Source organism: Delphinus delphis, chromosome 1, assembly GCF_949987515.2.
Source record: "Delphinus delphis chromosome 1, mDelDel1.2, whole genome shotgun sequence".
In the NCBI taxonomy this organism is placed as follows: Eukaryota; Metazoa; Chordata; class Mammalia; order Artiodactyla; family Delphinidae; genus Delphinus; species Delphinus delphis.
The window spans coordinates 79,769,156-79,792,886 of NC_082683.1; the positions used below are offsets into that span (position 1 = coordinate 79,769,156).

The following is a 23,731-nucleotide window of genomic DNA, read 5'->3' on the forward strand; positions in this document are numbered from 1 at the left end:
CCATGTGGTGGGTGGTGGAAATGTATTACATGAACATAGCTATCTCACAGAATCCAAAAGCAGCAATGCAGCTAGGTATCACGAGGGACTGAAACCAAGAAATGGAAAGTCATCAGAACTTCAGCTCTGGCCTTCTCACCTTTGCTTCTTTCTATACCTCTGATTTAGTCTTCTCTTACATGGTCCAGCTAACTTTGATTATTTCTGTACATGGTAAAGGATGGCCACCGACAGCTCTGATTTTATATTCTCTTAGTGCAGTCCTAATTCTAAATTGTCTTTCTTAAACTGAGGTATTTTTTTTTCTTCTAGGAATTTGGACTTCGAACTGAATGAAAGAAGGTCACCCTGGTTGCTGATAATTTTGCTGTCAGAAAAATAGTGGCCAGAACGGGGGTCCGAGGAGAATGCAGTACAAACAAGACAAACAACCTACTTCTGTGATGTGGCAGTCAGTTCTAAGAAAAAGGGAGTCATTGAAAGATAGACAGAAACCTTCTTCCTTTTTTATATCTAAACATATACACCATGAGATTTCTAGTTTTCCTGTAGTGTGGTCTTTCATCTTTTGCTACTATATTACTAGATATTTGAGATTTCTAATGCTATTGTAAATGGTATTTTCAGAATTATGATTTCTATCATTTTTTTTTGCTGGTAAGTAGTAATACAACTGATGTTTAAATTTTTTAATTGAAATAGAATTCATACCACAAAGACCTTTTTAAAGTACCTGATTCAGTGGGTTTTTAGTATATTTCCAAGGTCATACAACCATCATAACTATCTAATTCCAGAACACTGTCATCACCACAAAAAGAAATCATGAACCCACTAGTAGTCACTCCTCATTTCTTCCTACCCCTTGCCCCTGGAATCACTAATCTACTTCCTGTCATTATGTATATGCCTATCCTAGACATTCACATAAATGGAATCATACAATATCTGATTTTTTGTGACTGGCGTCTCTCATTAGCATAATATTTTCAAGGTTCATCCATGTTGTAGCATGTATCAGTAGTTTATTCCTCTTTGTGGCTGAATAATATTCCATTGAATGAATGTACCACATTTTACTTATCTATTAGTTGATGGATATTTGGGTTGTTTCTACTTTTTGGCTGTTATGAATAATGCTGCTATAAACATTCATGTACAAGTTTTTGTATGAATATTTTTCAATTTGTTTGGATATATACCTAGAGGAGGAATTCCTGGGTAATTCTATGTTTAACTTCTTGAGGAACTGACAAAATGTTTTCCAAAGCAGCTGCACCATTTCATATCCCCACTACCAAAGCATGAGGGTTTCAATTTCTCTGCATTTGCCAACACTTGTTACTGTCCATCTTTTTATTAAAGCCATCCTACTGGGTGATACCACACTGTGGTTTTGATTTGAATTTCTGTATTGATTAATGATGTTGGACATCTTTTCATGTTGTATATTGGCCATTTGTAGCTCTTCTTTGAAAAATGTCTACTTAAATTCTTTGACCAGTTTTAATTGGGTTATTTGTGTTTTTATTGTTGAGTTGTAAGATTTCTTTATATATATTAGATTCTAGTCCTTTATCAGATATATGATTTGCAAATATTTTCTCATCTTTTGGGTTGTACTTCACTTTCTTGATAGTGTCAGTTGAAGCACAAAAATTTTTAACCTTGATAAAGTCCAATTCATCTGTTTTTCTTTCTTTGGTTGCTTGAGCTTCAGATGTCATATCTAATAAACTACTGCCTAATCCAACGTCAAGAAAATATACACCCATGTGTTCTTCTAAGAGTTTTACAGTTTTAATTCTTATCTTTAGGTCATTAATCTATTTTGAGAAAATTTTTATATATAGTATGAAGTAGAGGTTCAAACTAATTCAACTGGCTATCCAGATGCCCAGCCCTATTTGTTGCAATACTATCCTTTCCCCACCGAATTGTTTTGGCATCTTTGTTCAAAATCAATTGGCCATAGATGTATAGATTTATTTCTGTACTTTCAATTATATTCTATTGATCTATATGTCTATTATTATGCCAGTACTACACTGCCTTGATTACTGTAGTTTTATAGTAAGTTTTGAAATCAGGAATTGTGAGTCTCCATGTTTGTTCTTTTTTTAAAGATTGATTTGGCTATTTTGAGTCCCTTACATTTGCATATGAATTTTAGAACCAGCTTGTGAATTTCTGCCAAAAAAAAAAAAGCTAGAAATTTGATAAGGACTGTATTGAATCTGTGAATTAATTTGGGAAATGTTGCCACCTTAATGATATTCAGACTTCCAATCCATGAACATGGCATATCTTTCCATTTATTTAGGTCTTCTTTAATTTCTTACAATGGTGTTTTGAAGTTTGCAGTGTTCACATCTTGCACTTATTTTGTTAAATTTATGAAGTATTTTATTCTTTTTTGATGTTATTGTACAATTTTTAATATTGACTCTTTATCCAGTGATGTTTCTAAATATATATATTAATTCTAATAGTGTGTCCATAGAGTCTTTTATATTTTCTAGGTACATAATCATGTTGCTTTCAAGTAATGACAGTTTATTTCTTTCTTCCTAACCCTTATCCCTTATATTTCTTTTTCTATATAATTGTACTGACTAGGACTTCTAGCACAATGTTGAAAAGAAGTATTGAATAGTAAGAGAGAACATTCATCATTCTCCATTTAAATAGAAAAGTTTAAAAATATTTCACTATTGTATATTTGCTATATATATACATTTGCTATATATTTTTAATGAAAAATTAACATTGAATTTTTGTCAAAGTTTTTTTGACATCTATCAAGAGGATCACATGTTTTTTTTCCTTTTTGTTCTTTGCCCTGTTAATGTAAGGATTATATTGATCCATTTTTAAATGCTAAGGCTCTCTTGCATGTATGGAATAAGCATACTTAACTGTGCTGTATTATGCTTTTTAAATATGTGGCTGGATTCCACTTGCTAATATTTTGTTAAGAACATTTGGATTTATATTCATGAATAGAGTGATGAATAATTTCTCTTTCTCTTAATGTCCTTGTCAGGATTTGAAATCAAAGTCATGCTGGCCTTCAAAAAAATTAAAATATTAGAAAATATTCTTTCTTTTTTTCTGGAAAAGTTTGGGTAAGTTTGATGTTATTTCTTCCTAAATATTTGGAAAATTTTACCAATGAAGTTATCTAAGGCTCAGGGTTTCTTTATGGAAAGATTTTTTTTTAAATTGCTTCAAATTCATTATTAGTGTTAAGACTACTCAGATTTTCTATTTCTTCTGTCAGTTTTGGTAAGATTTCTCCTCAAGGTATTTGTTCCTTTTTACCCAAATTATGTCAAATTTATTGGTATAAAGTTATTCATATCTTGTTGGGGTCTTTTTTATGCCTGTAGGATCTGTAATAATATCACCTTTTTCATTCTTGATATTTTTTTTAAATTAATTTATTTTATTTAGTTTTAGTTGCATTGGGTCTTCCTTGCTGCATGCAGGCCCCCTCCAGCTGTGGCAAGTGGGGGCCACTCCTCACTGCAGTGCGCAGGCCTCTTACTGCAGTGGCCTCTCCCCTTGCGGAGCACGGGCTCCAGGCACGCAGGCTTCAATAGTTGTGGCATGCGGCTCAGCAGTTGTGGCTCACAGGCTCTAGAGTGCAGGCTCAGCAGGTGTGGCACATGGGCCCAGCTGTTCTGCGGCACGGGGGATCCTCCCAGACCACAGCCTGAACCCATGTTCCCTGCATTGGCAGGCAGATTCTTAACCACCGTGCCACCAGGGAAGTCTGATATTGTTAATTCATGTTTTATCTCTTCTTTATCAGTCTTCGTAGGGACTTCTTAAATTTATTCATCTTTTCAAAGAACCAAATCCAATAAATTTGGCTGATAAATTTAGCAGTAATAATTAATTCCTTCAGTTATTTTTTTTCTCAAAATGTCTCAATTTCACTTTAATTTTTGAAGGATATTTTTCACTGCACATGGAAATCTAGGCTGGCAACAATCTGAAGCTATTGTTCCATTATCTTCTGGTTTCCATCATCACTGCTGAGAAGTTAGCTATCAGTTTCACTGTTGCCCTTTGAGGGTAGTGTGTAGTTTTTCTGTGTTTGCTTTTGAAGATTTTCAGCAGTTCTGCTATATTGTGCCCCAGTGTGGTTTTCTATGTATTTGTCTCTGCTTGGGTTTGCTGAAATTCTAAACTCTGTGAGTTGATGTCTTTCATTATTTTGGAATGTTCTCAGCCATTGTCTCTTTAAATATTGCATTTGTCCCATTCTTTCTCTACAGTGCTTCTCAGCCTTTACGCATATGTTAGCACTTTGAGTATTATGCTCTTTTCTGTTCTTTCTGTTCTCTTATCTCTGGGCTTCCATTTAGACATTTTCTATTGATATGTATAACAGTTCACAAATCCTGTGTTTGACCATATCCAATCTATTACTAAACCTACCCAAAGAGTTCTTCACTTCAGATATTTTATTTTTCAGTTCTAGGAAGTTCACTTAAATCTCTGTATGGATTCCAATTTTCTGGTTAAAATTTCCATCATTTCATTCATTTCGTCTTTTTTTTCCTCTATTTTCTTGAAAATATTAATCATAGTTGTTTTACAATCTTTAAATGCCAACGCCACCATTTGAATCATCCACAGAGTTGCTTCATTTTCTTATATAGTTAATTATGAGTCATATGGCCCTTCCTCTTTGCAGGTCTCACAATTTTTTTATTGTATGGCAGACATTATATCTACAGATTCCAGATTATGTTATATTCCACCATAGAGGGTTTCTTTTTTTCTCTGTCAGGCAAACATGGTGAGTAGCTGATCATATAAACCCTTTTTAAGGCATGGCTTACCCGGCCTTTTAATTAAGAGCCTATGGATCCTTGACTCCTCAGCCCTGGAATGGCTCTCCCTCTCTGGAATTTTAGTCCCTTTAGTTCGCTTTCATAGATGTCCTAAAAATTGTAATTTTTATAACTTATGTAGGCTTTTATAATTGCTGCTATCAGAGCATTGACCTGTCCCAAATTACCTCATCCTACCCAGAAGTGGAAGCTCCTCTGAATTCTTTAAAGAGGAGGATGAGTGCTCCTCGGCTCACAGAGTAGTTCTGTATGTCCTCTTTTGCCATCATTCACTGCAATTACTGTTTATTATAACTACCTATACTATTCAGAGAACATGACTGTTTAGATTACTTTGGTAGGTAGCTGCTGCTCTCACATTCCCCAGTACCTGTTAATTGCTCCCTTTACCGGGCCTTTCACAAAGCAGTGAAAATAGAACCAAGTGAATAAGGAAGAGCTGTATGGTAGACTGCCTATGCCTCAAGTATTAACAACATTTAGTGTTTGTTTTGTAGACTTGCTATGGAACACTGTAAATGTTTTACATTACTATCAGTCAGAATTAATTCTTAAAAACTATTCAAACAACAGAAAATAAAATAATAAATAAAATAGTACATGTGTAGCCAGTTGGTGGGATACCCACACACAGAAGATCTATTCCAAGTAATGTTAAAACACAGTAATTTGATTACACATGCCTAGTGAGATATAGTCTAAGAATAAAAATATTTACCATAAAAACCTTAAAGTATTTTTAATAATGACATTAAGAGTGCACTTTGGGGAATTCCCTGGCAGCCAAGTGGTTAGGATTCTGTGCTTCCACAGCAGGGGGCATGGGTTCGATCACTGGTCAGGGATCTAAGATCCCACAAGCTGCACAGTGTGACCAAAAAAAAAAAAAGTGCACTTTGGTGTTGTTATCCTGAGACTTTGTTGTGTGTATAATGTAGAATAAAGAAAATTAGTGGGGAGACCTTCAAGATGGCAGAGGAGTAAGACATGGAAATCACCTTCCTCCCCACAAATACATCAGAAATACAACTACATGTGGAAAAACTCCTACAGAACAGCTACTGAATCCTGGCAGAATCTCAGACGCCCAAAAGGCAAGAAACTCCCCACGTGCCTGGCCGTGTGGCTGACACAGGCTTGGTGCTCCAGCTGGGTGTCAGGCCTGTGCCTCTGAGGAGGGAGAGCCGAGTACAGGACTTTGATCCACTAGAGACCTCCCGGCTCCACGTAATATCAAACGGCGAAAGCTCTCAATCTCAATGCTAAGACGTAGCTCCAATCAACAACCAGCAATCTACAGTGCTCGACACCCTATGCCAAACAACTGGCAAGACAGGAACACGACCCCATCCATCCATTAGCAGAGAGGCTGCGTAAAATAATAATAAGGTCACAAACACCCCAAAACACACCACCGGACGCGGTTCTGCCCACCAGAAAGACAAGATCCAGCCTCAGCCACCAGAACACAGGCACTAGTCCCCTTCACCAGGAAGCCTGCACAACCCACTGAAACAACCTAAGCCACTGGGGGCAGACACCAGAAACAATGGGAACTATGAACCTGCAGCCTGCAAAAAGGAGACCGCAAACACAGTAAGTTAAGCAAAATGAGAAGACAGAGAAACACACAGCAGATGAAGGAGCAAGGTAAAAATGCACCAGACCAACAAGTGAAGAGGAAATAGGCAGTCTACCTGAAAAAGAATTCACAGTAATGATAGTAAAGATGATCCAAAATCTTGGAAACAGAATGGAGAAAATAACAAAGATCTAGAAGAACTAAAGAGCAAACAATGATGAACAGCACAATAAATGAAATTAAATATTCTCTAGAGGGAATCTATAGCAGAATAACTGAGGCAGAAAACGGATAAGTGACATGGAAGATAAAATAGTGGAAATCACTATTGCAGAGCAAAATAAAGGAAAAAGAATGAAAAGATTTGAGGACAGACTCAGAGACCTCTGGGACAACATTAAACACACCAACATTCGAATTATATGGTCCCAGAAGAAGAAGAGAAAAGGAAAGGGACCAAGAAAATATTTGAAGAGATTATAGTTGAAAAATTCCCTAATATGGGAAAGGAAATAGTCAATAAAGTCCAGGCAGTGCAGAGAGTCCCATACAGGATAAAGCCAAGGAGAAACACACCAAGACACATATTAATCAAACTATCAAAAATTAAATACAAAGAACAAATATTAAGAGCAGCAAGGGAAAAACAACAAATAACATACAAGGGAATAACCATAAGGTTAAGAGCTAATCTTTCAGCAGAAACTCTGCAAGCAAGAAGGGAGTGGCAAGACACATTTAAAGTGATGAAAGGGATAAACCTACAACCAAGATTACTCTACCCAGCAAAGAATTCATTCAGATTCGACGGAGAAATTAAAAACTTTACAGACAAGCAAAAGCTGAGAGAATTCAGCACCACCAAACCAGCATTACAACAAATGCTAAAGGAACTTCTCCAGGCTGGAAACTCAAGAGAAGGAAAAGACCTACAATAACAAACAAACCCAAAACAAATGGTAATAGGAACACACATATCGATAATTACCTTAAATGTAAATGGATTAAATGATCCAACCAAAAGACACAGAGTGGCTGAATAGATACAAAAACAAGACCCATATATATGCTGTCTACAAGAGGCCCACTTCAGACTTAGGAACACATACAGACTGAAAGTGAGGGGATGAAAAAAGATATTCCATACAAATGGAAATCAAAAGAAAGCTGCAGTACAATTCTCATATCAGACAAAATAGACTTTAAAATAAAGACTAATACAAGAGACAAAGAAGGATACTACATAATGATCAAGGGATCAATCCAAGAAGAAGATATAACAAATGTAAATATTTATGCACCCAACATAGAAGCACCTCAATACATAAGGCAAATGCTAACAGCCATAAAAGGGGAAATCGACAGTAACACAATCATAGTAGGGGACTTTAACACCCCATTTTCACCTATGGACAGATCATCCAAAATGAAAATAAATAAGGAAACACAAGCTTTAAATGATATGTTAAACAGGGTGGACTAAATTGATATTTATAGGACTTTCCATCCAAAAACAACAGAATACACTTTCTTCTCAAATCCTCATGGAACATTCTCCAGGATAGATCATATCTTGGGTCACAAATCAAGCCTTGGTAAAGTTAAGAAAATTGAAATCATACCAAGTATCTTTTCTGACCACAAAGCTATGAGACTAGATATCAATTTCAGGAAAAAAATCGATACAAAAATAGAAAAACATGGAGGCTAAAGAATATGCTACTTAATAACCAAGAGACCACTGAAGAAATCAAAGAGGAAATCAAGAAATCCCTAGAAACAAATGACAATGAAAACATGACAACCCAAAACCTATGGGATGCAGCAAAAGCAGTTCTAAGAGGGAAGTTTATAGCAATACAATCCTACCTCAGGAAACAAGAAATAACTCAAACAAACAACGTAACCTTACACCTAAAGCAATTAGAGGAAGAAGAACAAAAAAAATCCCAAAGTAAGCAGTTGGAAAGAAATCATAAAGACCAGATCAGAAATAAATGAAAAAGAAATGAAGGAAACAATAGCAAAGATCAATAAAACTAAAAGCTGTTTCTTTGAGAAGATAAACAAAATTGATAAACCATTAGCCAGATTCATCAAGAAAAAAAAAAGGAGAAGACTCAAATCAATAGAACCAGAAATGAAAAAGGAGAGGTAACAACTGACACTGCAGAAATACAAAGGATTAAGAGAGATTACTACAAGCAACTATATGCCAATAAAATGGACAACCTGGAAGACATGGACAAATTCTTAGAAAAGCACAACCTTCCGAGACTCACCCAGGAAGAAACAGAAAATATAAACAGACCAATCACAAGCACTGAAATTGAGACTGTGATTAAAACTCTTCCAACAAACAAAAGCTCAGGACCAGATGGATTCACGGGAGAATTCTAACAGTTAGAGAAGAGTTAACACCTATGCTTCTCCAACTCTTCCAAAATATAGCAGAGGGAGGAACACTCCCAAACTCATTCTACGAGGCCACCATCACCGTGATAACAAAACCAGACAAAGATGTCACAAAGAAAGAAAGCTACAGGCCAATATCACTGATGAACATAGATACAAAAATCCTCAACAAAATACTAGCAAACAGAATCCAATGGCACATTAAAAGGATCATACACCATGATCAATTGGGGTTTATCCCAGGAATGCAAGGATTCTTTAATATATGCAAATCAATCAATGTGATAAACCATATTAACAAATTGAAGGAGAAAACCATATGATCATCTCAATAGATGCAGAAAAAGCTTTTGACGAAATTCGACACCCATTTATGATAAAAACCCTTGAGAAAGTAAGCATAGAGGGAACTCACCTACACATAATGAAGGCCATATACAACAAACCCACAGCCAACATTGCTCTCAATGGTGAAAAACTGAAACCATTTCCTCTAAGATCAGAAACAAAACAAGGTTGTCCACTCTCACCACTATTGTTCAACATAGTTTTGGAAGTTTTAGCGACAGCAATCAGAGAAGAGAAAGAAATAAAAGGAATCCAAATCGGAAAAGAAGAAGTAAAGCTGTCACTGTTTGCAGAGGACATGATACTACACACAGAGAATCCTAAAGATGCTATGAGAAAACTACTAGAGCTAATCAATGTATTTGGTAAAGTAGCAGGATACAAAATTAATGCCCAGAAATTTCTTGCATTCCTATACACTAATGATGAAAAATCTGAAAGAGAAATTAAGGAAACACTCTCATTTACCACTGCAACAAAAAGAATAAAATACCTAGGAATAAATCTACCTAGGGAGACAAAAGACCTGTATGCAGAAAACTATAAGACACTGATAAAAGAAATTAAAGATGATACAAACTAATGGAGACATACACCATGTTCTTGGATTACAAAAATCAACATTGTGAAAATTACTATACTACCCAAAGCAATCTACAGATTCAGTGCAATCCCTATCAAACAACCACTGGCATTTTTCACAGAACTACAAGAAAAAATTACACAATTTGTATGGAAACACAAAAGACCCCAAATAGCCAAAGCAATCTTGAGAAAGAAAAACAGAGTTGGAGGAATCAGGCTCCCTGACTGCAGACTATACTACAAAGCTACAGTAAGCAAGACAGTATGGTACTGGCACAAAAACAGAAATATAGATCAATGGAACAGGATAGAAAGCTCAGAGATAAACCCATGCACATATGGTCACCTTATCTTTGATAAGGGAGGCAAGAATATAAAATATAGAAAAGACAGCCTCTTCAGTAAGTGGTGCTGGGAAAACTGGACAGCTACATGTAAAAGGATGAAATTAGAACACTCCCTAACACCATACACGAAAATAAACTCAAAATGGATTAAAGACCTAAATGTAAGGCCAGACGCTGTAAAATTCTTAGAGGAAAACATAGGCAGAACACTCTGTGACATAAATCACAGTAAGATCCTTTTTGACCCACCTCCTAGAGAAATGGAAATAAAAACAAATACAAACAAATGGGACCTAATGAAACTTAAAAGATTTTGCACAGCAAAGGAAACAATAAACAAGACGAAAAGACAACGCTCAGAATGGGAGAAAATATTTCCAAATGAAACAACTGTCAAAAGACTAATCTCTAAGATTTACAAGCAGCTCATGCAGCTCAATGTCAAAAAAACAAACAACCCAATCCAAAAATGGGCAGAAGACCTAAATAGACATTTCTTCAAAGAAGATGTACAGATTGCCAACTAACACATGAAAGGATGCTCAACATCATTAATCATTAGAGAAATGCAAATCAAAACTGCAATGAGGTGTTACCTCACACCAGTCAGAATGGCCATCATAAAAAAATAAATGCTGGAGAGGGTGTGGAGAAAATGGAACCCTCTTGCACTGTTGGTGGGAATGTAAATTGATACAGTCACTATGGAGAACAGTATAGAGGTTCCTTAAAAAACTAAAAATAGAAAAACCATATGACCCAGGAATCCCACTACTGGGCATATACCCTGCGAAAACCATAATTCAAGAAGAGTCATGTACCAAAATGTTCATTGCAGCTCTATTTAGAATAGTCAGCACATGGAAGCAGCCTAAGTGTCCAACAACAGATGAATGGATTAAGAAGATATGGCACATATATACAATGGAATATTACTCAGCCATAAAAAGAAACGAAATTGAGTTATTTGTAGTGAGATGGATGGACCTAGAGACCGTCATACAGAGTGATGTAAGTCAGAAAGAGAAAAATAAATACCGTATGCTAACACATATATATGGAATCTAAAAAAAAAAAAAAAGGTTCTGAAGAACCTAGGGTCAGGATAGGAATAAAGACGCAGACGTAGAGGATGGACTTGAGAACATGGGGAGTGGGAATGGTAAGTTGGGACAAAGTGAGAGAGTGACATGTACTTATACATACTACCAAATGTAAAATAGCTAGCTAGTGGGAAGCAGCCGCATAGCACAGGGAGGTCAGCTCAGTGCTTTTTGACCACCTAGAGGGATGTGATAGGGAGGGTGGGAGGGAGATGCAGGAGGGAGGAGATATGGGGATATATGTACATGTATAGCTGACTCACTTTGTTATAAAGCAGAAACTAACACACCATTGTAAAGTAATTATACTCCAATAAAGATGTTAAAAAAAAAAAGAAAATTAGTGACATTCTATCAGTTTGGGAGTTATTGCGAAACAAATCTCTCAGCATGGCAGAAAGGAGAAACAGATTATTGAATTTAAGGATAAATACTATAGCCCTGAATTTGATTTGGACATTTAACCATGAATCAATTATGTATTTTATCTCAAAAAGAAAAAAATCACATATTTCTTAAATCTGTGCATGGAAAAGGCAAGAGATAATAATCAGTCAATGGCAATGAGCTTTTCCAGCACACAGAAAACTATTTATCATGAAAAGAAACCAGGTATCTTTGGAGAAAAGGCTTATTACAGGTCTGGGTCTGGAATTACAAAAGGTTAAGCCTAGAACATCATATAACCTCACAAAGCAAGGAAGCTGTCAAGACTACTAGGGACATAGCAAAATGATTCAGGAGCCAATCTGGTATGTCTAGATGGTATCAAGATGATGTATCTACAACATTTATGAGTAATCAGCGGTTTGAACATTAACTCAATATTGGATAATTATTAGTTACTATTAGCTTTTTATGTCTAAGAGTAATGCAGTATTTTTTTCTTAAATCCTTACCATTTACAAATATATACTGAAACATTTACAGAGGAAATAATATGATATCTGATTTTCTTCAAAAAATACAAGGGGAAATCTAAACAGAGGTACAGATGAAACTATATTAGCCCTGAGTTGATAATTGTTTAAGGTGGGTGATGAGTACATGAAGGTTCAATATACACTTCTTTCTACTTTCGTCTTTATTTGAATGTCCCATAATAAAAAAAAAAAATTGTCACCTGCTTTGCCTTATCAAATCCATTAATTCTTGTATATCACTTGCTCTCCCCCTGACATGGCCATAAGAATGGAGTGGGTATGAAAAGGGGGAAATGTATACAAAAAACTAGTCAAATAATTCTTTGCTCCAAAAATCACCCCAATTTTGACAAATATTAACACTAAGAATTCCTACTATACATTATTAATGCAATTATTAGAAAGTCTAAACATCTAATTCCACAGTATCCACAATCTGAATGAAGCAGTACTATACTGATGATACTACCCTCAGCCATATCTTTGCTTTAATGCAAAACAGGACTAAATACAGCTATTTACCTTTACTGGGCCCTGCTATTGAATGTTTAAAATGGGACATCTCTGTTTCTGGTTTTTTTCGCATAAGTATTTGATTTCCAAATCTCTTGGGTCCTAAGTAAAAGACTGTAAATTTCTGGTGTATATCAAGTCCAACTGAAAAAAGAAAAAAAAAAGCATACAAATGCTTATTTAAGTCATATAAATCCACACATGAGACCATTTATTTGTTTTTATACCTGCTATATTTTATACCTTTTTGAACTGGAAAGTCTAACAAGTCCAGGAGATAGAAATGTTTTAAAGATACTTTAAAAGGTATAACAAATGAAAATTTATACATCTGTCATAAAAATCAATGTTCCTACAGTAACTGAAATATATCTTAAAAAATAAAATGTCTATAAATGAACAGATAAAATTTTAATTTTATTATCCTAGTCTCTGCCATCTTTTACATATCCAAATATATGAAGCTTCCTTTAAAATTATTCATTTTACTTAAATAAATTATTTTTACACAATATCATTTATGTTGTTTTTCTGTTTTACATAAAGGAAATAATTTTTAAATGCTATCATATTTTTTACATTCATGTCTTCATTACTTCAATGAACTTACCATATTCAGAACTAATTAGATTTATGCTAAGATCTTCAGATTTAAGAGCTCGCCTCACATCAATCTTTTTAGCCCAATTTCCAGCTTTTAGCAAAACAGAATCCCTGAAAAAGAGTAATGCATCATTTAATAGTGATCTTGAACACTAAATGAAATGAAATACTAAATTAATGTTCAAGGGCTAACTGATCCTAAGATAGGTCCTATCTGGTAGTAAACTGAAGTGAGACTGAAAACTACCTTCCCCAAGTTCTGAGAATAGGGAAATGGAGTATCAATGGAGCTACCGTTACCATAATTTTCTTAACTATATGTTCACCCAACAGCTGGTTCTAAGTTGCACTGAATCATTTCAGGCCTGCTTGAATATATAATTGCTATCAATAACCTATGACCTTGACCTTAAATCACTACCACTTTAAAATGGCTATACATAAGTTACATGGATTTGTGAGAACTTCAACAGTATTTTTTTAAATGATATGAAATAGTCTGTATCTAATAACACAACACCAGCAACCAATTTTGTGATTGAACTTATTTTAGCCTCCTATAGTCAAGGCTGTCATTAGATTTAGTTGTCACAGAGAATAAAGATTTGTATAATTATATATTCTCTGTAAGTGTATCATGGCTAGTTGCAGGAGAGTAATTATCAGTGAAAAGGATATCCTTATCAGTCACTGCAGTCCCATTAGGAACCTTGCACAGGATGTTTTAGGAAGCCATATTCCAGTACACTGGCAAAAATTAGGAGATTCCCATTTCAGAATCACTGCCATCCTGAACTTACAGGTACAGTTATATGCTAGGAGCATAGGCTCTGGAGTAAGAATGCTTGGCTTCAAAACTAGTTTTTGCTGTAAACTACCTATATAAACTTGGTCTCAAATTTCTCCTCTATAAAGTATATATAATGATAGCACCTATCTCATACAAAGACTAAACAATTCAATACCTGGAACCTACTAAGTGCTCAAAAAATATTAGCTGTAGCTACAACTATTATCTTTAGAGTTTGTTTATGACATCCTGAGAGAAAATATCAATATGCAATAGTATTAGAAAAAAGGCTGAAGTAAAATTATAGAATGACATGCTAGAGAACTAGATATAAGGCAAGGTACCTCCTTTATCTATTGGATCTGGTTGTCTGGATCCTACAATGGCGGTAGTAGTTTGTTAGATTTTAATTTGGAAATAGAAGATATATTTTGAAGTAAGTAGGAGGAAGATTGCACTCAAAGAGTAGTAAGGTCATGAATGATAGGAGAAAAGCAACAAAATAAGAAAGTTCAGCAACAGTGAATTAGAGCTACTCCTAAAGGTCATCTATTACTTGTTTCAAACCATGGTGATAGACTTTACACTTTGTTCATTTGAGTACTAAATATTATCTAAACCAACAGACCCAATATTAGTATCTTCTTTAATAGACAAACTATCCCGTTATAGAATCAGGAAAATGTAATTTAATTGATCGCACCATGATTTTATTACTCTTTTCCTCAGCAGAATTTTTCTTTTATAGTATATGCTTAGAAATAAAATAGAAATTTCACACTTACATAATTTTGTGCTTAGAAACCAGTTGATTATCTGCATCACCTATGATTAAGGTAACGTAGTGGGAATCTGGTGCTGTTCTTTTAGTTTGTAGCTGTTCAAAATTTCTTAATATAACAGTCACTAATATTTCTGCCATGGTATCACTATATCTTGCAATCTTTAAAAAAGGATAGGCATAAAAAGTGTTAAAAATAACCTTACTACTCATACTCACCTCCAAGTCAGCTATGGGTAGCTTTATTCCTGAAAATCAAAATATATGAAAAATAGAAAATACTTACCTGTTCCACTTCAAGTTCATATTTTGGTAGATACATCACTGTTTCTTTTATCTGAGTTCCAAAAGGGGGATGTCTATTTAAAATCTAAAACATATTTATGTCATTATGTTCTTATTACAACACTAAAAACTCTTTTAGTAAAATATTTTTTAGAGTCAATAGTTTTAACATGCTTATTATCTAAAATCTTAAGTTAAAAATATATATGACTGGGCTTCCCTGGTGGCGCAGTGGTTGAGAGTCCGCCTGCTGATGCAGGGGACACGGGTTCGTGCCCCGGTCAGGGAAGATCCCACGTGCCACGGAGTGGCTGGGCCCGTGAGCCATGGCCGCTGAGCCTGCACGTCCAGAGCTTGTGCTCCGCAACGGGAGAGGCCACAACAGCTAGAGGCCCACATACCGAAAAAAAAAAATACATATATATATATGTATGACTATGAGAGGGAAATCATTTTTGGGCAGAAATAAAGATACAAAAGTCAGGCTTTAGAATTTATACAGAATTCAGGTAACATTAGGAATAAGTAAATATTAAATACCAGTTCAAGTTTCCTTGCATCTGTTTCTTCTATCTTTTTAAAGGTAGTCAAACCTGCATTTACCATAGCATTTGATAATGTTACACCTGTGGAAAATTAATCAAATAGTTTTTAAACAATCCACTTAAAACTAAATCTACACTTAAATATTTAACAACTACATTAGTAAAAAAGAAAAATTTAAAGAGCCAGACTAATGACTTATTTTTAAAGTTGTTAAAAAATGTTCTCAATTGGATTAATTGGGCTGTGACGTTATTTGATTGTTCATATTTATTTTTTCAAACTCAAATAAAACACTCATGTGCTTTATAAAAGAAAGAGGAATTCTTTGGTCCACATGATGTCTCAACCCTTAGTTTTACCTTATGTCATAGAGCAAGTACCAAGAAACATCTATGGTTATACTCATGTTTTTAAAAAAGGCAACATTATTCAGGGATGGGAATATTGTTTCATGAAGCTATGGCTCTCTGAGCATTTCTGTCTTGAAATGAGTTCACGGTAGGTTTATGTTGAACTTTTAAAGAAACAGGAACTCAAGAAATTGAGTTCTCTGTTTCTGTACTAATTCAGATAATTTTACTCTTCTGCCTAAAATTTCCAATGCCTTTCCATTGCATTTAGAATAAAATGGCAATTTCCTTACTATGGCCAAACTCCCTTACCTATATGACTTGAACACAGCCTACCTCTCCCATTTAATTTCCTACCATTCCTCTCTTGCTGACTATTCTCCAGCCACACCGGCTTTAATTTTGCTCCTTAAATACATCAAGTGCTCTTCCATCTTTGGATATTCTCTGTTTCTTCATGCTTTGAGAAACTGTAATTTTTAATTCTTACACTCATATGAATGATTTTAACCAAATCCCAAAATAGAAGATATTGTCAGAAGCATAAAATCCTAAACTAGTACCACCTTGTTTAAGGCACACATATTACTGATGAGGGTATGATACTCCTTTTCTTACTCATATCTTTAACTATTCCTGGGAATTTCTCTTACTCAATCTTTAGACACAACTCCTAGTATTCTTAATTCCTTAATGTTCATTTCCATTTTCCCTTATAACCTTTCCTGATTTTTAATTTTTAGTTTATAAACATTGTTGAAAATCAATTTGCATTCATTATTTTTTCCTGGTGCTCAATAAGAACTTAGATTTACTTTTTTGTTTGGATTCTCTCACTTTTCTATTACATGAATTTTGCTGGTCAATATTTGTTTCTTTTTGTTCAGCTGTACTAAGTGTGAAAAACATGTTCGTGTTCAACAATTTGGAAGGGATAGAATGCAACTGATGCCCAGACTGACAATATTCCAGAAAGTCAGAAAGACTGGCTTCTTCCAGTATAGTGAAATTTTATTAATCAATTTTTATGGATAATTCATACTTTTCTTAATCATTCTGCTATTGATGGACATTTAAGATTATGTGATTATAAACAATGTTTATATTTGTATCCATGTGGAAATATTTCTATAAATTTAATTGCTAAAGTGAAATTGCTGTTTTAAAGAGATTGTGCATTTTAATTGGTAGATATCATGAGACTTAGGCTCCAACCAACACTGCATGAGAATGTTCATAACCTTATACTATCTCCACTACAGGACTTTTAATTTTTGCTCATTTGGTGAGTGAATATAGTTTCCTTTGGATTTATTTTTACAATTTTACTGACTGAAGTATAATTCACATACAATATACTTGACATGTGATTTTGTGTGTTTATGTATGTGTGTGCATGAGAAACTATCACCACAACCAAGCTAATAAACATTACCATTGCCTCTAAAAGTTTCCTTGTGCCACTTTGTAATTCTTCGCTACCTCTTCTGTCCCCTCCCACACAGTCCCCAAGCAACCACTGATCTGCTTTCTATCACTATTGTATTTTCTAGCCTTTTATTTAAATGGAATTAAATAGTTTTCTTTTTAGTCTGGCTTCTTCTACTCTGTATAATTATTGTAAGATTCATCCATGTTGTTGTTTGTATCAACACTTCATGCCTTTTTATTACTGAGTATATATATCCATACTATGGGATATACCACAATTTATTTTCCATTTGCGTGTTCATGGATATTTAGGCTGTTTTCAAATGTCTTGGTTATTAGAATTGTGTGTCTACATGCTTTTATTTCTTTTGGGTACTTAAGCATGAAAGGGCCGGTTGCATGGTAGGTTTATGTTGAACTTTTAAAGAAACAATCAAATGGTTTTCCAAAGTGGTTGTAACATTTTACATTCCCACATTGAGAGTTCCAGTTGAACCATATCCTCTCCAGCACTCTGTCAAGTTTTAATTATTTTAGTGGCGACTTCCCTGGTGGCGCAGTGGTTAAGAATCCACCTGCCAAGGCTAGGGGGCACGATTTCGATCCCTGGTCCGGGAAGATCCCACATGCCACAGAGCAACTAAGCCCATGTGCCACAACTACTGAGCCTGCTCTCTAGAGCCCATGAGCCATAACTACTGAAGCCTGCACGCCACAACTACTGAGGCCTGCGTGCCCTAGAGTCCACATGCTGCAACTGAGCCCATGTGCCGCAACTACTGAAGCCCACGCGCTGCAACTACTGAAGCCCATGTTCCTAGAGCCTGTGCTCCGTAACAAGAGAAGCCACTACAATGAGAACCCCATGCACCACAACAAAGAGTAGCCCCTGCTCGCCATGACTAGAGAAAGCCTGCACAAAGCCAAAAAAAAATTAAAAAAAAAAAGAAAAATTATTTTAGTGGATGTGTACTGGTATTGCGTTGTCATTTTAATTTGCATTTCTCTAATGACTAATGATGTTGAACACCTTCTCAGGTGCTTATTTGCCATATACATATCTTCTTTGGTGATGTGTCTGTTTGAATCTTTTGCTCATTGTTTTATTCAGTGGTTTGTCTTATTATTGAGTTATAAGAATTTTTTATACATTCTAGGTACAAGTCCTCCATCAGTTATATGTTTTGCAAATATTTTCTTCCAGTCTGGTGGCTTGTTTTCTCCTCCTCCTCCTTCTTTAATAGTATTCTATGAAAAGCAAAAGTTTTCAGTTTTGATTAAATCCACTTTTTTTCTTTTATATAGTTCGTGCTTTTGTGTTGTATCTAAGAAATTCTTTGCCAAATCCAAGATCACCTGCTGACTTTGAAGGTAGAGGAAGAGGGCTGTGATCAAGGAATCAAGTATTCTCTAGAAGTTGAAGGCAGGAAAATGGATTCATCCCTAGTGATTCTAGAAAGGAAAACAGCCTTGCCGAACCTTGATTTTATCTCAGTGAGAACCACATCAGATTTCTAATCTACAGAACTTTAAGTAATAAATTTGTGTTGTTTTAAGCCACAAAGTTTGTGGTAATTTGTTACAATGGCAATAGAAAACTAATATAGCATAGTTTTTCTAATTTTAGTTTCTGATTTTCCTTACTAGTATGTAGAAATAAAGTTAATTTTTATATAGTGACCTTACATCCTTCAACCATGCTAAACCTTTCCTACCTTCCATGGAATTTTCTACATAGATGATCATGTGATCATGTATGAATAAAAACATTTTTACTTCTTTCCCTTCCAATCTGTATGCTTTTAGTTTCGTTTTCTTGCTTTACTGTACTGGTTAGAACCCCTAGTACAATGTTTACTGGAAGTAGTTACAGTGAGCATCCTTTTTGCTCCTGATCTTAGAAGGAAAGCATTCAGTCTCTCACTATTAAATATGATGTTAGCTGTAGGTTTTTCATAGATGTCCTTTATCAATTTGAGAAATTTCCTTCTATTTTAAATTTGTTGAGAGTTTTAATTAGAAATGGATTTTGGATCTTGTCAATTTTTTGGGGCATTATTGAGATGATCATATGGTCTATTTTAGTTTGTTAATATGAGGAATTACATTGATTGACATCAAGTGGTAAACTCATCTTGTATTGCTAGAATAAACCACATTTGGCCATGATATGTTAGCCCCTTTATCTATCATTGTGTTCAATTTGTTAAAAGTTTATAAAGAATTACTGCATTTATATTACTGAGGTCTGTCTTTCTTGAATGTCTTTGTGAGGTTGTGATAACAAGGCAATGTTGGCCTCATAGAATGAGTTGGGAAGTATTACCCCCCCTTTTAAATTTTCTGAAAATGTCTGTGTAGAACTGATATTGCTTCTTATTTAAATGTTCAGTAGAATTCACCAGTGTAAACTTCTGTGCCTGGGATTTTCTTTGTAAGGTTTTAAACTACAAATTTAATTTCTTTAATAAATATAAGCCTACTCATGTTGTCTATTTCTTCTTGAGTGGACTCTTGACAGTTTGTGTTTTTTAAGGAATTTTCCCATTTCATCAAAGTTGTGGCATTTATTGACATTAGATGTTTATAGCATTCCCTTTCTATCATTTTGCCATCTATAAGATCCATAGTTATATCTCACATTTTTGTTTTTGGAAATTTGTGTCTTTTCTCTTTATTGCTTGATCAGTCTGACTAGAGTGTTATCAATTTCATTGATATTTCAAAATAATCACCTTTTTGTTTTGTTGATTGTTTTGTTTTCAATTTATTTATGCTCTTTTAAAATTATTTCTTTTCTTCTTCCCACTTTGGGTTTAATTTGTTCTTTTTCTCATCTTATCACATGGAAACTGAAATCACTCTAGAGAACTTTCTACTTTTCTAATATAAGTGTTTTAGTGCTATACTATTAATAATCATTCTATATAATTTCAAATTTTTCTGTAAGTTGAAATCTCCTAAATATTGTATGTAACCTTCTTCCCAATTCAGAACTCTTATCTCTGTGGGATGGGCGTGGCATTTGGTTTGCCAGGACTTATGTATTGATAGGAAGGTGAGCCTTTAATCAGGAATCTTTCTTCTACTTTGACCTTGCTTTCACCACTCAATCTCCACCTTCACCCCAGTTCTCAGGACTGGTCAGCTCTCTGACTGATTTCCCCCACCGATTTCAAACTTCAAGGAAATACAAAGTAGTACTTCCTCACAAAATAGCTGGAGATCTTTGTTCTAAGGAATAATTAGACAATCCCCAGTGACCCATTACCTAATTTTTTAATGTCCCCAAGATGCATACAAAATTATAAAGCTAATAAGACTGTCAGCCATGAAATAACTCTCTTTTTGGAGTTCTAGCTATCTAAGAAGGAACAGGGTCACAAAGCCAAAGACACCAAAGTGAAAAATTCCGAAGTGCTTTAGGCATATCCCAGTCTTTGTAAATGGCACCGTGTAGAGTTTTTCAGTTCACATCCTGAGCTAGATCCCAACAGACAGGAAAGAAACCTGTCTATAGAATCTCTATGAAAATCATTACTAATATTGAAATGTTATTGAAAAAAGAGAAAAAGTTAAGATATAAATAAGTGACAATTTTCTGTAATGAATTAGGAATGACCAGGACTGCTAGCTCTGCACCTTGTCATTGAGATCAAAACAAAACAGTCATAAAAGTAGAAGAGAGAACAACACATAGTTACCTAATTACTAAAACAAAATTTCACTCTTGGTTTGAGAACAAATTTAAAAATAAGAACATTAATTTTTATTAGGTTTCCAAATTGATTTCAAATAGAATCCTTTAAGCATAAGCAAATGAAAATCAGATTTTCAAGAGAAGGAAAGTATAGTAACTTATTTAGGCCCATAAACACATTTTTCCTTAAAGGTCTATAACCATCTTAGAACAATTTTTCTAACAATGAAATACAAAATAAATTGCAGACATTGACACATTGCCTACCTGTATTCAGTACCTACCAATTTTTTCCAGCTGTTTGGATACATGCAGAGAGTTTTCCCAAAGTCTACATCTAAAACACTTCGCTAAAATCAAACTGTTCAACAGTACAGCAAACTTTTCTTGAATAGCCATAAAATCTGACAACCCTAAAAAAGAGTTTCCAATATTAAATCTAGTATACTATTTTACTGGAAAAATATTGAAAATCCATTAATCCTATAACATACATCTTGTAATTCGTGAGCCATTTCTGAAAATCTTCGAAGTATCTTGCGTCAAAGCAAAGTCTTGTATGGGAATGCATCCTAGCTGAGCCTGAATAAGACTGAGGAAAGAAGAAATTTTATTATTTCTTTTTAAAAATTACTATCTCACAGTGTTTGACATCAGTGACTGAAGTATCTCTTCTTAAAATTCCTCTCTGCCTTGATTTCTGTGACACTACATGACTCTGCATCTTATATCATCATTATTGCAATTGTTGACTATTGTAATTGTTGACTTCCTCTTCCCAGCCTCTAAAAGGTCAGTTCTCATTTTTCTACTCTTCTTTATTCACTCAACCTCTCTTTCTCTCAAAAATCTCATTTCTTCTCAAGATTTTTGTTATAATCTCTAGATTGATAAATTTCAAATGATCACAGGGCACTTGCACTTTGTTTTTTTCATCTCAATACATCTAAAATTTGTTATCATATTCTTCTCCAGTGCAGCTGACTTTGGGCTTTACTATATATAGGTATTATAGAAAACAACACAATTTATATAATCACCATATATTTATTAAGTACCTATTGAGTAAAAAGCATACTGTTAGGTGATAAAATTCTGTTCAACATTTGAAGGTTGGTAGCTTATTAGTTGATTATTAGCAACAAGCAGTTGCTTGGCTACAAAATTTGAGGGGTGAAAAGAGGGGAGAAAAGAAGTTACCGTCTATTGTGCCTACTATCTCCCAGGTCTTTGCTACCTCTTTCGTCTGTTTACTTATCTAACCGGACCTTGATATGCAAATCCCCCTATGATTCTAACTAAAATTATTAGACTTGTATTACTCTCTGGGGGGATCTCTTGTAAGACCAAAAACAGGTACACAAAGAGAAAGGGTAGAATAGTTATATTTTATGGTTTAGTTTTAGCAAACAATATATGAAAATAGAAAGAAGCAACTAACTTCACAGAATGGGTGCATACAGCTGAATGATGACTTCTTTTGGCTATAATATACGCTTCTGAAAATTATTTTATATCATCTACTTAGAAATGATTGTATACCCCATGTTCATAGCAACATTATTTACAATCGCCAAAGTATGGAAGCAACCTAAGTGTCCATCAACAGATGAATGGATAAAGAAGATGTGAGATATATTTTATATATATATATATATATATATATATATATACACACACATATATATACACAGTGGAATACTACCCAGCCATAAAAAAGAATGAAATTTTGCCATTTGCAGCAACATGGATGGACCTGGAGGGCATTATACTAAGTGAAATAAGTCAGAGAAAGACAAGTACTATATGATATCACTTATATGTGTAATCTAAAAAATACAACAGGGGCTTCCCTGGTGGCGCAGTGGTTGAGAGTCCGCCTGCTGATGCAGGGGACATGGGTTCGTGCACCGGTCTGGGAAGATCCCACATGCCACGGAGCAGCTGGGCCCATGAGCCATGGCTGCTGAGCCTGCGCGTCCGAGGCCTGTGCTCCGCAACGGGAGAGGCCACAACAGTGAGAGGCCCGCGTCCCACAAAAAAAATAAAAAAATAAAAAATACAACAAACTAATGAATAAAGCAAAAAAAGAAGCAGACTCACAGATATAGATAACAAATTAATGGTTACCCATGGGAAGAGGGAAGGGGGAGGGGCAATACAAAGGTGGGGAAATATAGGATTATTATGGGATTATATGAAATCATGTGTGTGAAACCTCTGAAAATTGTAAAGCACTATAGAATTTAAAGAATATTTCATTCAATTAAAAAAACATATCTCACAACCTATTAGCATTAAGATTAGCATTAAAGAAAGTTGGAAACTAAAAAAAAAAGGAAAGAAAGAAATGGTTATAAAGTTACATGGTTTGTTAACAAAGAAGGAACTGATGGGAAAATGTGGATGGGGTGCTTTCAAGTGCTGGATAAATAAAACTTGTGAAACTATTCTGGAATGCACAAATGAAGAATATATACAAAATTATAGAGTAAAAATAAGACTTTTGAGGTAATATTTATGTTTAACATCAATATACCTTAAAAAATAGTACACTTTTC

The 23,731-nt window shown here is 34.7% G+C and overlaps 1 protein-coding gene across 1 annotated transcript in view; it reads right to left on the reverse strand.

Annotated features, from left to right (window-relative positions):
* Positions 1–23,731, reverse strand: part of HFM1 (helicase for meiosis 1) — a 132,524-nt gene that overhangs the window by 36,001 nt on the left and 72,792 nt on the right. The window contains exons 24-30 of the mRNA XM_060006385.1: positions 21,665–21,762; positions 21,455–21,583; positions 15,684–15,769; positions 15,145–15,228; positions 14,863–15,020; positions 13,295–13,398; positions 12,694–12,828 (exon numbers count right to left, since the gene is read on the reverse strand). Coding sequence (XP_059862368.1) covers positions 12,694–12,828; positions 13,295–13,398; positions 14,863–15,020; positions 15,145–15,228; positions 15,684–15,769; positions 21,455–21,583; positions 21,665–21,762 — 794 coding nt within the window. The remainder of the gene's footprint in view (positions 1–12,693; positions 12,829–13,294; positions 13,399–14,862; positions 15,021–15,144; positions 15,229–15,683; positions 15,770–21,454; positions 21,584–21,664; positions 21,763–23,731) is intronic.